Consider the following 15,266-nt stretch of genomic DNA (forward strand, 5'->3'; position numbering starts at 1 on the left):
GCGGGAGGAGGAGAGCGAGAGAGGGGGGGCGGTGGGAGGAGAGCGAGAGAGAGGGGGGGAGGAGAGCGAGAGAGAGGGGCGGGGGAGGAGAGCGAGAGAGGGGGGCGGGGGAGGAGAGCGAGAGAGAGGGGGGAGGAGAGCGAGAGAGGGGGGCGGGGGAGGAGAGCGAGAGAGGGGGCGGGGGAGGAGAGCGAGAGAGGGGGGCGGGGGAGGAGAGCGAGAGAGAGGGGGGAGGAGAGCGAGAGAGAGGGGCGGGGGGAGGAGAGAGAGAGAGGGGGGCGGGGGAGGAGAGCGAGAGAGGGGGGCGGGGGGAGGAGAGCGAGAGAGAGGGGCGGGGGAGGAGAGCGAGAGAGGGGGCGGGGGAGGAGAGCGAGAGAGGGGGGCGGGGAGGAGAGCGAGAGAGAGGGGGCGGGGGAGGAGAGCGGAGAGAGGGGGGCGGGGGGAGGGAGAGCGAGAGAGGGGGGCGGGGGAGGAGAGCGAGAGAGGGGGGGCGGGGGAGGAGAGCGAGAGAGGGGGGCGGGGGAGGAGAGCGAGAGAGGGGGGCGGGGGAGGAGAGCGAGAGAGGGGGCGGGGGAGGAGAGCGAGAGAGGGGGGCGGGGGAGGAGAGCGAGAGAGGGGCGGGGAGGAGAGCGAGAGAGGGGGCGGGGGAGGAGAGCGAGAAGGGGGAGGAGAGCGAGAGAGAGGGGGGAGGAGAGCGAGAGAGGGGGCGGGGGAGGAGAGCGAGAGAGGGGGCGGGGGAGGAGAGCGAGAGAGAGGGGGCGGGGGAGGAGAGCGAGAGAGAGGGGGGAGGAGAGCGAGAGAGAGGGGCGGGGGAGGAGAGCGAGAGAGAGGGGGGGCGGGGGAGGAGAGAGAGAGGGGGGCGGGGAGGAGAGCGAGAGAGGGGGGGCGGGGAGGAGAGCGAGAGAGGGGGGCGGGGGAGGAGAGCGAGAGAGGGGGGGCGGGGGAGGAGAGCGGAGAGAGGGGGGCGGGGGAGGAGAGCGAGAGAGGGGGGCGGGGGAGGAGAGCGAGAGAGGGGGGCGGGGGAGGAGAGCGAGAGAGGGGGGCGGGGGAGGAGAGCGAGAGAGGGGGCGGGGGAGGAGAGCGAGAGAGGGGGGCGGGGGAGGAGAGCGAGAGAGGGGGCGGGGGAGGAGAGCGAGAGAGAGGGCGGGGGAGGAGAGCGAGAGAGAGGGGCGGGAGGAGAGCGAGAGAGGGGCGGGAGGAGAGCGAGAGAGAGGGGCGGGGGAGGAGAGCGAGAGAGAGAGGGGGGGCGGGGGAGGAGAGCGAGGAGAGAGAGAGGGGGGGCGGGGGAGGAGAGCGAGAGAGGGGGGCGGGGGAGGAGAGCGAGAGAGAGGGGGGAGGAGAGCGAGAGAGGGGGGCGGGGAGGAGAGCGAGAGAGAGGGGGGAGGAGAGCGAGAGAGAGAGGGGGGCGGGGGAGGAGAGTGAGAGAGAGAGTGCGCGGGGAGGAGAGCGAGAGAGAGGGGGGAGGAGAGCGAGAGAGAGAGGGGGGCGGGGGAGGAGAGTGAGAGAGAGAGTGCGCGGGGGAGGAGAGCGAGAGAGGGGGCGGGGAGGAGAGCGAGAGAGAGAGGGGGGCGGGGAGGAGAGCGAGAGAGAGGGGGGCGGAGGGAGGGAGAGAGCGAGAGAGAGGGGGGGCGGAGGAGGAGGGCGGGGGGTCGGGAGGGAAGGAGGAGAGAGGAGGAGAGAGGAAGGAGGAAAGAGAAAGGAGCGAGAGAGAGAGAGAGAGAGAGAGTGAGAGAGTGAGAGAGAGAGAGGGAGGGAGAGAGAGGGAGGGAGGAAGCACTGTTATATCACCACTCAGGCCTCCAACATACAATAATTCCTTAAAATGTTATTACTTCCCAGCAGAGTTTATTTCCTCCTGGCCCAGCTTCCTCCCCTGGTGGTGCACGTACCTCACCATGTGTGCTTCATGTGGGGCAGGATGTTGGACTGTGTGGGGCATCACACAGCCGGGCTTGGTCCTGTCCTCACTAATGCCTGCACTGTCCTGCAGCGATCACTCGCTAACTTCAGGAACAGAGACCCTGTGCGTTTTCCCTGCGGCTGGAGCACTGAGGCCAATGTCAGCAATGTCCGAATATAGTCAGAGAGCAGCACCCACTGGGTCTTCACACCCGCCCTCCGCCCACTCCTCCCGATCCGCCCGCTGAGTCACGAGTAAAGCAACTTATTTACTCATTGAGGTACCGGATGGAACAGTCAGTGACTCTGAACTGCTAATGGTTTAATCTCATTGGATTTTCAATCCAGAGAAAACACAAGTTCCTTGCCTTGAAGCTTCTAAATTGGAGGAAGGCCAATTTTACAAGGCTGAGAAATGATTTAGCAAAAGTGGACTGGAAACAGTTACTTCTGTCAGCTGTGGCTCAGTGGGCAGCACATTCGTCTGAGTCAGAAGGTTGTGGGTTTAAGTCCCATTCCAGAGACCTGAGCACATAAATCTAGGCTGACACTGTCAGAGGTGCCTTCTTTCGGATGTGACATTAAACTGAGGCCCCGTCTGCCCTCTCAGCTGGATGTAAAAGGTCCCATGGCACTATTTCGAAGAGCAGGGGAGTTTATCCTCGGTGTCCTGGGGCCAATATTTATCACTCGATCAACTAACACAAAATACAGATTATTTGGTCATTATCACATTGCTGTGTGTGGGAGCTTGCTGTGCGCAGACTGGCTGCCACGTTTCCCACATTACCACAGTGACTACACTCCAAAAGTACTTCATTGGCTGTAAAGCGCTTTGAGACGTCCAGTGAAAGGCGCTATATAAATCCGTCTTTTTTTCTTTCTTAAATATGCAATAAATGCTAACTCACACTTCATATATATCTTTAAAGTCAGCGTGGTCAGGGCAGCACTGGCCCGAGGTCAGAAAGCAGTGGATTTAAGCCCTTCTCCAGGACTTGAGCTTCATAAGCCCAACAGCACCATACCTACACCGATATCGTCATCATCGCACGGAGAGCAGGTCAGTCTGATCACCCCCCTGTCCGGGGCAGGCCTGTGTCTGAGGAACACTAGACCAAGGACATTCACCTACAGACACTACTCGGGGGTGACCAGGTCAGGCCAGGGGCGGGGTAATGCTCTGTACACAGGGTGGGATGGCGGGGGGGGGGGGGAGTGAACAAGAAACAGCCCCTGTGTGTACACTAAGGCATTAGTGCTTGATCTTGAGTAAAATTACAAATCTAAGATAAAGACAAAGGACTAGGTAATGCAGCTTTATAACGCTGTGCTTTTCCCATTGGTACTTTCAACGGTTTTATTACATGATCCCAATTTCCTGGAGCTGAAAAGCTCTTCCAGAGTCAGAACACAGGCCGTGTGCATGAGTAACGCCCCGCGCCCACCCTCCCAGGTCAGAGCCCCGCTCCCACCCTCCCAGGTCAGGGCCCCGCTCCCACCCCCCAGGTCAGGGCCCCGCTCCCACCCTCCCAGGTCAGGGCCCCGCTCCCACCCTCCCAGGGCAGGGCCCCGCGCCCACCCCCCAGGGCAGGGCCCCGCGCCCACCCCCCAGGGCAGGGCCCCGCGCCCACCCCCCAGGGCAGGGCCCCGCGCCCACCCCCCAGGGCAGGGCCCCGCGCCCACCCTCCCAGGGCAGGGCCCCGCGCCCACCCCCCAGGGCAGGGCCCCGCGCCCACCCCCCAGGGCAGGGCCCCGCGCCCACCCTCCCAGGGCAGGGCCCCGCGCCCACCCCCCAGGGCAGGGCCCCGCTCCCACCCTCCCAGGTCAAGGCCCCACACTCACCCTCCCGGGGCAGGGCCCCGCTCCCACCCTCCCAGGGCAGGGCCCCGCTCCCACCCTCCCAGGGCAGGGCCCCGCTCCCACCCTCCCAGGGCAGGGCCCCGCTCCCACCCTCCCAGGTCAGGGCCCCGCTCCCACCCCCCAGGGCAGGGCCCCGCTCCCACCCCCCCAGGTCAAGGCCCCGCTCCCACCCTCCCAAGGCAGGGCCCCGCTCCCACCCCCCAGGTCAAGGCCCCGCTCCCACCCCCCAGGTCAAGGCCCCGCTCCCACCCTCCCAGGGCAGGGCCCCGCTCCCACCCTCCCAGGGCAGGGCCCCGCTCCCACCCTCCCAGGGCAGGGCCCCGCTCCCACCCCCCAGGGCAGGGCCCCGCACCCCCGCCCCCCCACCACCACCCAGGGCCCCGCCCCCAACCCAGGGCCTCGCCCCCAACAGGGCCCCATCCCCAACAACCCAGGGCCCCCACCACCACCCCCCCATCCCAGGGCCCCTCGCCAAGGGTGGTACCGGCAAGTATAAATGCATCTGCAATCGCTGCTTTCACCGTTAACGCCTCAAACTCGAATGTTGCTGCAGTTACCTGGCTCCTCCCCCCCCTAAGACCAGTGCAATGGTGTTCCCCGTCAGGATGCGGGCCAGGCGAGAGAAGTCACTGTGTCGATCTGGAATTTTCTGAAATACTTTTTCATACATCTCCCTCTGGAAAAAAAAACATTAAAAATTACTATGTACTATCCCCTCTTAACTCCCAGGTTTCAAGAGAACTTTCTTCCACCTCCCTGACATTGCTTGCTCCACTCCATCACTTCCTCCACGGCCAAATCCCTAATCCACACTCTCTGAGCAAACCTCCCTCAACAAATTAGTTATTCCCATTCCCCTGCCCAGTCTCGCACTCCCATCACCCTGTCCCCACCTACACTCACCCGTCCCCTGTCTCCCACCCCCTCCGCTCCCCGCCCCGCACCCCATCACCCTGTCCCCTCCCCGCCCCTCCCGCCCTGCACCCCCATCACCCTGTCCCCACACTCCCCTGTCCCCTCATCACCCTGTCCCCACACTCCCCTGTCCCCTCCCCTCCTGCACCCCCATCACCCTGTCCCCTCATCCCCCTGTTCCCTCATCCCCTCATCCCCCTGTCCCCTCATCCCCCTGTCCCCTCATCCCCCTGTCCCCTCATCCCCGTCCCCTCATCCCCCTGTCCCCTCATCCCCCTGTCCCCTCATCCCCCTGTCCCCTCATCCCCCTGTCCCCTCATCCCCCTGTCCCCTCATCCCCCTGTCCCCTCATCCCCCTGTCCCCTCATCCCCCTGTCCCCTCATTACCCTGTCCCCTCATCCCCCTGTCCCCTCATCACCCTGTCCCCTCATCACCCTGTCCCCTCATCACCCTGTCCCCTCATCACCCTGTCCCCTCATCCCCCTGTCCCCTCATCACCCTGTCCCCTCATCCCCCTGTCCCCTCATCCCCCTGTCCCTTCATCCCCGTCCCCTCATCCCCCTGTCCCCTCATCCCCCTGTCCCCTCATCCCCCTGTCCCCTCATCACCCTGTCCCCTCATCCCCCTGTCCCCTCATCCCCCTGTCCCCTCATCCCCCTGTCCCCTCATCACCCTGTCCCCTCATCACCCTGTCCCCTCATCACCCTGTCCCCTCATCACCCTGTTCCCACACTCCCCTGTCCCCTCATCACCCTGTCCCCACACTCCCCTGTCCCCTCCCCTCCGCCCTGCACCCCCATCACCCTGTTCCCACACTCCCCTGTCCCCTCCCGCCCCGCGCCCCATCACCCTGTCCCCTCCCCTCCCGCCCTGCACACCCATCACCCTGTCCTCACACTGCTCTGTCCCCTCCCCTCTCGCCCTGCACCCCCATCACCCTGTCCCCACCCACATTTCCCCTCCCCTCCGCCCCACACCCCAATCACTGTCACCACCCACATTCTGGTCTCTCCCGGACCCTCCAGCTTTGTCACCATCCTCTCCATTTCCAAAACCTGCTCTTTGCCCCCACCCTCAGCACCCGGCCTGAGAGAGAGGTACTTTGCAATGTCCTCCTGCACATGATGAGCGAGACAGCAATGTGACAGGTAGCTCTTCTCCTGGGAACTTCAGCTCGGGGTCTGATTCAGTTCTGGTCAGCACCCTGGTGTCGAGTGTTCCCCTTTCGTGACTGGACCTTTCCTTGAAACTACTTGGGGGAATTTGCCAATGTTTATTGGCCCAGAAATCCCGGTTTCTCCTTCCCGCGGGCATTCGACTGGATTCTACAAAAAAGATGCGCACCTACCTGAAGCTGCTGCGCCCAGGTGAGTTCCCGGTCCTGAGGCCTCCCCTGACTGCGCATCGCAGCGCATCGCAGCGCGTGCACGTCAGGACGTACGCAGGGCTGGAGCTGCAGTCACATGGCTCTGGGCAGCCAATCAGGTAAAGTATGTTCTCATTCATAATAATGGGTAATAATTCATAAGTTGGAGTTCCCATTATTATGAATGAGAAACCCCCCAGCAAACACACAAAACATTAATAAAAATAGAAAAAATACACTACATATGTAACATTGATTTAAGTTAAAGTTATGTATCATTAAAAACATTTTTTTCCCCGATTTAAAAAAAAAAAGTTTTTTTTAAATTATGCTATAAAATAAATTTAACAGTGGGCAGGGTTTCAAAATAAAGTGTTTATAAAATAGTATTTTTTATGTTTTGTGTGTGTTTTAAAACTCTTACGCCTGCAAATGTAGGCTACGCGCTTGCTTTTATCAGGCGCCAGAGTTTTCAGGACATTTGCTGGGCAAGATATGCGTAAATCCCGCAATATTGCCCTTGCAAATGTCCTGACTGCCGAGATGCGGAGGATCTGTCGAGCTCCAGCTTGACAGATCGGAAAAGCCGGTTTTCAGCGCATGCGTATTGTGCACTGAAATCCAGCTTTTGCGATGCCTTCCCGGGTCCGTACACACTCCGTATGGACCCGGGAGGCCGGAATTTCTTGGCCAAAGGCCCTAAGCACTGTGTGCTGCTTTTTTGCTATCTGCTCGACTTGATTGTGATCCAGCAACGTGAGAAGTTAAGCCTGGGAAATAAATGTTACCAGTTTTTGGAGACTCCTCTGTGAGAAGATTCTGCGAGGACACCTGATGTGAAAGTGCCCGGAACACCAACTCCTCATATTGAGCCATTCGACGGTGCGGGAAGGACCAGGGCCATCTTCCTTGTGTAGAAGGATGAGCTGCTTCAGTGCGCGCACTGCTGTGTTCTCCAACATCTGTTCCAGCTGCAGACACGGAGAACACAGAAACATGAAGTACCAAGACAGGTGAGAACAATCTACTAGCCCTGTAGAGACTTGCTGAATTCGAGAGAGACACGGCTAGAGTCCAGCTCACTGTTGAATAGCAAGAGTACATAAAAATCCAGAAATGTTACCTGTGTAGGAATGAAGAGAGCACGTTTTATATTTTTCCAATGCACATTATATTGTGCCTCAGTGCATATCAAGTATTTGTCCGCTATGTAGCACAGCTGGATCCAAGGGCAAAATGGGATTCCAGGTGTTCAAATCTGCCCCTTTGACCCAGCTCTTAATATCTCTAATCATTTCTTGTCTGATTATAAGAACATAAGAAATAGGAGCAGGAGTAGGCCATACGGCCCCTCGAGCCTGCTCCGCCATTCAATAAGATCATGGCTGATCCGATCATGGACTCAGCTCCACTTCCCTGCCCGCTCCCCATAATCCCTTGTTTCAGTGAAGCACCTTGGGATGTTTCCCTATGTTAAAGGCACTATAAAAATGCACATTTTTGCTGTTGTCCAAACCTGCTCTTATATTGTACAAGTGGTTTTAAAATGTCGACTGTTCAGTGTCTGGGTGTGAACCCTGGAGGTTAAGCACAGAGGCTGTGAAGAGCTCTTACATCGACACAGTGTGGAGCTAGTGTTACAGGTGAGTGTGCATTCATGGATATATCGGAAGGAGATCAGAATGGATAGAAGGTTTCCACGCCCAGATCCAAGGAGCTCCCTTGTGCTCTTGGCCTCTTTTACTGGTGAACTGGATGCAGCAGTCAGCTCTAGATTGATACATTTCAAAAGGACATTTCATAAAATCTGCCATCATGTCAGTGCCAGCTCTTTGAAAGAGCTATCCAATTAGTCCCGTTCTTCATAGCCCTGCAAAATGTTTCCCCTTCAAGAATTTATCCAATTGCCTTTGAAAGTTATGACTGAATCTGCTTACCGCCCTTTCAGGCAGTGAATTCCAGATCCCAACTCACTGTGTAAAAAAAAAACCTTGATTTCCCCTCTGGATTTTTTGCCTATTATCCTCAATCTGTGACCTCTGCTTACCGACCCTCTTGTTAAACAGTCTAAACAGTTTCTCGCTGTGTACACTTATCAAAACTCCTTCATGATTTTGAACACCTCTATTAGATCTTCCCTTAACCTTCTCGGCACTAAGGAGAATATTCCCAGCTTTTCCAGTCTCTCCAAATAAGTCCCTCACCCCATTCTAATAACCCTCCTGTATGTGAAGAGAATATTGCGCTAGAGCTCTATGAACCAGCACACAACAGGATTCCAAGGTAGCAATGTATGAATTCCATTCAAACGCTGTAAGGTTTCAAGTGGGTTCAAGTCACACTCCAGGGACTTGAGTACATAAATCTAGGCTGACACTCCCAGTGCAGTGCTGAGGGAGTGCTGCACTGTCGGAGGTGCAGTCTTTCGGATGAGACATTAACCTGAGGCCCCGGCTGCTCTCTCAGGTGGATGTAAAAGATCCCATGGCACTATTTCGAAGAAGAGCAGGGGAGTTATCCCGGTGTCCTGGCCAATATTTATCCCTCTATCAACATAACAAAACAGATTATCTGGTCATTATCACATTGCTGTTTGTGGGAGCTTGCTGTGAGCAAATTGTCTGCCGCGTTTCCCACAATACAACAGTGACTACACTCCAAAAGTACTTCATTGGTTTAAAGGGCTTTGAGACGTCCGATGGTCGTGAAAGGTGCTATATAAATGCAAGTCTTTCTTTCTTTTCAATACATCATACAGTACTCAAATAGAAACAGATACAACATTTCACACAAACCATTTCTAAGTGAGTGCACTATTCCTGCACTAAAAAGGATTATTTAACTGCAAAAGGAGGAATGTGGCTTAGAAATAATTACCACATCAGGACGGATCTGAAGTCTTCTCTCCTTGTGTGTGTGAATACAGTGTTTGTAATGCAGGGGAACTCCTGGTTATAAGACTTTGTTACGAAGTCTTGCATAGATCCATTTCAGAGCAACAGGCATGTGGCAGTGGGACAGGATGCTGCAGAGTGAAAGCACTGGCTGCCTGCACACCACAGCACGATAATAGTTTTCTGTTGCCTTTTATTTCCATTCCTGCACAGTACAGGCTGCTTTAATAGTGCTCTGTGCGATTAGCAAAATGGTACGAGAGTTCAGCCAAAATACAAACTTCCAACAAAAAAAACTGCTCCGTGCAAAAGTCAGCATGGCACCATGGATAGCAGTACTGAGGGAGTGCTGCACTGTCTGTCCTCTCAGGTGGGCATGGGTGTTAAAGATCACACGGCACTATTTCAAGAGCAGGGGAATTCTCCCAATATATTGGGTGACCCGGTCAACATTCATCCATCAACCAACACCGCTAAAAACAGATCAACAGGTCATTTTACCTCAGTTGTTTGTGGGATCTTGCTGTGCGCACACTGGCTGCTGCATTTGACTGCTAAACAGCAGTGACTGCACTTCAAACGTTAATTCACTGGCTGTGAAGCCCTTTGGGGCGACCCGAGAATGGGAAAGGCCCGAGGAAATTGCAAGTTCTTTCTTTCCTGAACAGGAACTTGGATACTAGAAAGCCTGTGGCATGGTAAAGCGAGGGGAGAAAAGTACCCAAATCGGTCAGCGAGTACAGAGGATGAATTGATATGCTCAGAGTTGCAAATCTATGGAACGTACTGGTTGATTTACACCGCTTGCCTAACTCAGAGGGCTGCTCGCCCTCAACCTCCCGATATTTTTAAGGACTTGCACATTAACTGCCCATTAAACTCACGGCAGAAAGTCAAGTCTGGTAATTAAGAGCGTATGTACCCTTGTAACAACGCGATCATTGTTAATCCAATGCCAGTCAATCTGTCTGGCCCAGAAATAGAACAATTTAAAGTGTTCAATCTCTTTCCGATCAGTGTCAGCTGTGTCTCAGTGGGTAGCACTCTCGTCTCAGAGTCAGAAGATTGCGGGTTCAAGTCCCACTCCAGGGACTTGAGCACAGAAATCTAGGCCGACACTTCAGTGTAGTGCTGAGGGAGTGCTGCACTGTCAGACGTGCCGTCGGATGAGACGTAAAACCGAGCTCTCAGGTGGAGGTAAAAGATCCCATGGCACTACTTCGAAGAAGAGAAGGGGAGTTATACCTGGTGTGCTGGCCAATATCGATCCCTCAATCAAAATAACAAAAACAGGTTATCTGGGTCATTGTCATATTGCGGTTTGTGGGAGCTTACTGTGCGCAAATTGGCTGCCACATTTCCCACATTACAACAATGACAACACTCCAAAAGTACTTCATTGGCTGTAAAGCGCTGTGTGACGTCCGGTGGTCGTGAAAGGCGCTATATAAATCCAAGTCGTTTTCTCTTTCCTGCATGCTCTTAGAGATTAAAAAAAAAATCAATATTGAATTTCCTTGTTGTCTCTTCATTCTCTCTTAATCCAATCTTTCATTCTCAATTTCTCTTTCTGTACCTGATCTGACTCTGATTCACCCTCCTTCTGTAATTCCTCAGTTTCTTTCTCATTGTTTAAGGAGTTGGCCATGCTGTTCACCAAAGGCCCAGATGCCCCATTGCCCCTAATATCAGCTCACACTGTCAGCAAGTTATGCCAGAAATTGTATTTGAGCTGAAGGGCGCAGCGAAAGGTCTAACTTACGGTACATCATGCAAGATGCCAGCAAGATTTAGCGCATTAACTTCCACTATTGATGGGAAAGGCCAGATCACCGTCTCATTACTAAAGGTGCTGTGTTGAGATACACCAGGCTTTATATTGTAAGAACATAAGAAATAGGAGCAGGAGTGGGCCACCCAGCCCCTCGAGCCTGCTCTGCCATTTAATAAGATCATGGCTGATCTGATCATGGACTCATATCCACTTCCCTGCCCGTTTCCCATAAGCCTTTACTCCCTTATTGCTCAAAAATCTGTCTATCTCCGCCTTAAATATATTCAATGACCCAGCCTCCACAGCTCTGAGGCAGAGAATTCCATAGATTTATAACCCTTCGAGAGAAGAAATTCCACCTCATTTCAGTTTTAAATGTGCAGCCCCTTATTCTGAAACTCTGTCCCCTAGTTTTAGTTTCCCCTACGAGTGGAAACATTCTCTCTGCATCCACCCTGTCAAGCCCCCTCATAATCTGATACGTCTCGATAAGATCACCTCTCATTCTTCTGAATTCCAATGAGTAGAGGCCCAACTTACTCAGCCTTTCCTCATAAGTCAACCCCCTCATCTCAGGAATCAACCTAGTGAACCTTCTCTAGTGAACTGCCTCCAAAGCAAGTATATCCTTTTGTAAATACAAAGACCAAAGGAGCTTAATGAGTTTAAGGAGAGAAGTGGCATTTAAAAATAATGCTCAAATTACAGGACTAATGCTTGCTGCTCAATAAAACTGGTCCAATTATTTTCTTGAGGGGGCAAACGGTACTTTTTTGGAAGGTTTCCACACCACGCACTATCTGTAGTTCAGCAGGATGCCCGGTCCCAGGCTTTTGCCAATCCTTCCCCCTAACTGAGGGGGTAAGTGAACGTGATTGGGGTGACTGCCTCTGGTTTTCATCCAATCATAGAAATTTATGGCATATAGGAGGCCATTCGGCTCAGTGTCAGCTGTGGCTCAGTGGGCAGCACACTCGCCTCTGAGTCAGAAGGTTGTGGGTTCAAGTCCCACTCCAGAGACCTGAGCACATAAATCTAGGCTGACACTCCCAGTGCAGTGCTGAGGGAGCGTTGCACTGTCGGAGGTGCCATCTTTTGGATGAAACATTAAACCGGGGCCCCGTCTGCCTTCTCAGGTGGACATAAAAGATCCCACGGCACTATTTCAAAGAAGAGCAGGGGGTTTCTCCCTGGTGTCCTGGCCAATATTTTATCCCTCAATCAACATAACAAAAACAGATTATCTGGTCATTATCACATTGCTGTTTGCAGGAGCTTGCTGTGCGCAAATTGGCTGCCGCGTTTCCTACATTACAACAGTGACTGCTCTTCAAAAGTACTTCATTGGCTGTAAAGCACTGAGAGACGTCCAGTGGTTGTGAAAGGCGCTATATAAATGCAAGTCTTTCTTTCCATCAGGTCTGTGCCAGCCACAAAAGAACTATCCATCCTAATACGAACATAAGAAATAGGAGCAGGAGTAGGCCATTTGGCCCCTCGACACTGCTCCGCCATTCAATAAGATGTTGGCTGATCTGATCTTGGTCTCAACCCCACTTTCCTGCCCGCTCCCCATAGCCCTTCACTCCCTCTTTCCAGCTCTTGGTCCTTAGCTCTGTAGGTTAAGGCACTTCAAGTGCATATCCAAGTACTTTTTAAATGCAGTGAGTGTTTCTGCCTCTACCGCTCTTTCAGGCAGTGAGTTCCAGACTGTATGCAGTATCCTAGCTGTGGCCTAACTAGTGTTTTATACATTTCAAGCATAGCTTTCATAAGAACATAAGAAATAGGAACAGGAGTAGGCCATACGGCCCCTCAAGCCTGCTCCGCCATTTAATATCATGGCTGATCTGATCATGAACTCGGCTCCACTTCCTCGTTCCCCATAACCCCCTATCCCCTTCTCGTTTAACAATCTGTCTATTTCTGTTTTAAATTTATTCAATGTCCCGGTTTAATGTTTCCACAGCTATCTGAGGCAGCGAATTCCACAGATTTACACCCTCTGAGAAAGGAAGTTTCTCCTCATCTCAATTTTAAATGGGCGGCCCCTTATTCTCAGATCATGCCCTCTAGTTCCAGTCTCCCCCATCAGTGGAAACATCCTCTCTGCATCCACCTTGTCAAGCCCCCTCATAATCTTATACATTTCGATAAGATCACCTCTCATTCTTCTGAATTCCAATGAGTAGAGGCCCAATCTACTCAACCTTTCCTCATAAGTCAACCCCCTCATCCCCGGAATCAACCGAGTGAACCTTCTCTGAACTGCCTCCAAATCAAGTATATCCTTTCGTAAATATGGAAACCAAAACTGCATGCAGTATTCCAGGTGTGGCCTCACCAATACCTATATAGCTGAAGCAAGCCTTCCCTGCTTTTATACTCCATCCCCTTTGCAATAAAGGCCAAGATTCCACTGGTCTTCCTGATCACTTGCTGTACCTGCATACTAACCTTTTGTGTTTCATGCACAAGTACCCCCAGGTCCCGCTGTACTGTAGCACTTTTCAATCTTTCTCCATTTAAATAATAACTTGCTCTTTAATTTTTTTTCTGCCAAAGTGCATGACCTCACACTTTCCAACATTATACTCCATCTGCCAAATTTTTGCCCACTCACTAGCCTGTCTATGTACTTTTGCAGATTTTCTGTGTCCTCCTCACACATTGTTTATCCTCCCATCTTTGTACCATCAGCAAATTTGGCTACGTTACAGTCGGTCCCTTCTTCCAAGTCGTTAATTTAGATTGTAAATAGTTGGGGTCCCAGCACCGATCCCTGCGGCACCCCACTAGTTACTGATTGCCAACCAGAGAATGAACCATTTATCCCGACTCCCTGTTTTCTGTTCGTTAGCCAATCCTCGATCCATGCTAATATATTACCCCCAACCCCGTGAACTTTTATCTTGTGCAGTAACCTTTTATGTGGCACCTTGTCAAATGCCTACTGGAAATCCAAATACACCACATCCACTGGTTCCCCTTTATCCATCTTGTTCATTACATCCTCAAAGAACTTCAGCAAATTTGTCAAACATGACTTCCCCTTCATAAATCCATGCTGACTCTGCCTGACCAAATTTTGCTTTTCCAAATGTCCTGCTACTGCTTCTTTAATAATGGACTCCAACATTTTCCCAACCACAGATGTTAGGCTAACTGGTCTATAGTTTCCTACTTTTTGTCTGCCTCCTTTTTTTTAAAATAGGGGCATTACATTTGCAGTTTTCTAATCTGCTGGGACCTCCCCAGAATCCAGGGAATTTTGGTCAATTATAACCAATGCATCCACTATCCCTGCCGCAATTCCTCAAGACCCTAGGTCCAGGGGATCAGGTCCAGGGGATTTATCTGCCTTTAGTCCTATTATCTTACTGAGTACCACCTTCTTAGTGATTGTGATTGTGTTAAGTTCCTCCCCCCATAGCCCCTTGACTATCCACTGTTCCTGCTCTTATATTCTACGCGTCGGCTAATAAAGGAGAATCCCATAATAGAAACATAGAAAATAGGTGCAGGAGCAGGCCATTCAGCCCTTCTAGCCTGCACCGCCATTCAATGAGTTCATGGCTGAACATGAAACTTCAGTACCCCCTTCCTGCTTTCACGCCATACCCCTTGATCCCCCGAGTAGCAAGGACTTCATCTAACTCCCTTTTGAATATATTTAGTGAATTGGCCTCAACTACTTTCTGTGGTAGAGAATTCCACAGGTTCACCACTCTCTGGGTGAAGAAGTTTCTCCTTATCTCGGTCCTAAATGGCTTACCCCTTATCCTCAGACTGTGACCCCTGGTTCTGGACTTCCCCAACATTGGGAACATTCTTCCTGCATCCAACCTGTCCAAACCCATCAGAATTTTAAACGTTTCTATGAGGTCCCCTCTCACTCTTCTGAACTCCAGTGAATACAAGCCCAGTTGATCCAGTCTTTCTTGATAGGTCAGTCCCATCATCCCGGGAATCAGTCTGGTGAATCTTCGCTGCACTCCCTCAATAGCAAGAATGTCCTTCCTCAAGTTAGGAGACCAAAACTGTACACAATACTCCAGGTGTGGCCTCACCAAGGCCCTGTACAACTGTAGCAACACCTCCCTGCCCCTGTACTCAAATCCCCTCGCTATGAAGGCCAACATGCCATTTGCTTTCTTAACCGCCTGCTGTACCTGCATGCCAACCTTCAATGACTGATGTACCATGACACCCAGGTCTCGTTGCACCTTCCCTTTTCCTAATCTGTCACCATTCAGATAATAGTCTGTCTCTCTGTTTTTACCACCAAAGTGGATAACCTCACATTTATCCATATTATACTTCATCTGCCATGCATTTGCCCACTCACCTAACCTATCCAAGTCACTCTGCAACCTCATAGCATCCTCCTCGCAGCTCACACTGCCACCCAACTTAGTGTCATCCGCAAATTTGGAGATACTACATTTAATCCCCTCGTCTAAATCATTAATGTACAATGTAAACAGCTGGGGCCCCAGCACAGAACCCTGCGGTACCCCACTAGTCACTGCCTGCCATTCCGAAAAGTACCCA

General features: G+C 52.7%; 1 protein-coding gene across 1 annotated transcript in view; it reads right to left on the reverse strand.

The window, feature by feature from the left end:
• pnpla6 (patatin-like phospholipase domain containing 6) overlaps positions 1-15,266 on the reverse strand; it is a 259,651-nt gene that overhangs the window by 78,806 nt on the left and 165,579 nt on the right. The window contains exons 24-25 of the mRNA XM_070867081.1: positions 6,833-7,015; positions 4,320-4,438 (exon numbers count right to left, since the gene is read on the reverse strand). Of these exons, the coding sequence (XP_070723182.1) occupies positions 4,320-4,438; positions 6,833-7,015 (302 nt within the window). The remainder of the gene's footprint in view (positions 1-4,319; positions 4,439-6,832; positions 7,016-15,266) is intronic.

This window comes from Pristiophorus japonicus, chromosome 24 (genome assembly GCF_044704955.1).
Source record: "Pristiophorus japonicus isolate sPriJap1 chromosome 24, sPriJap1.hap1, whole genome shotgun sequence".
Lineage (NCBI taxonomy): Eukaryota > Metazoa > Chordata > Chondrichthyes > Pristiophoridae > Pristiophorus > Pristiophorus japonicus.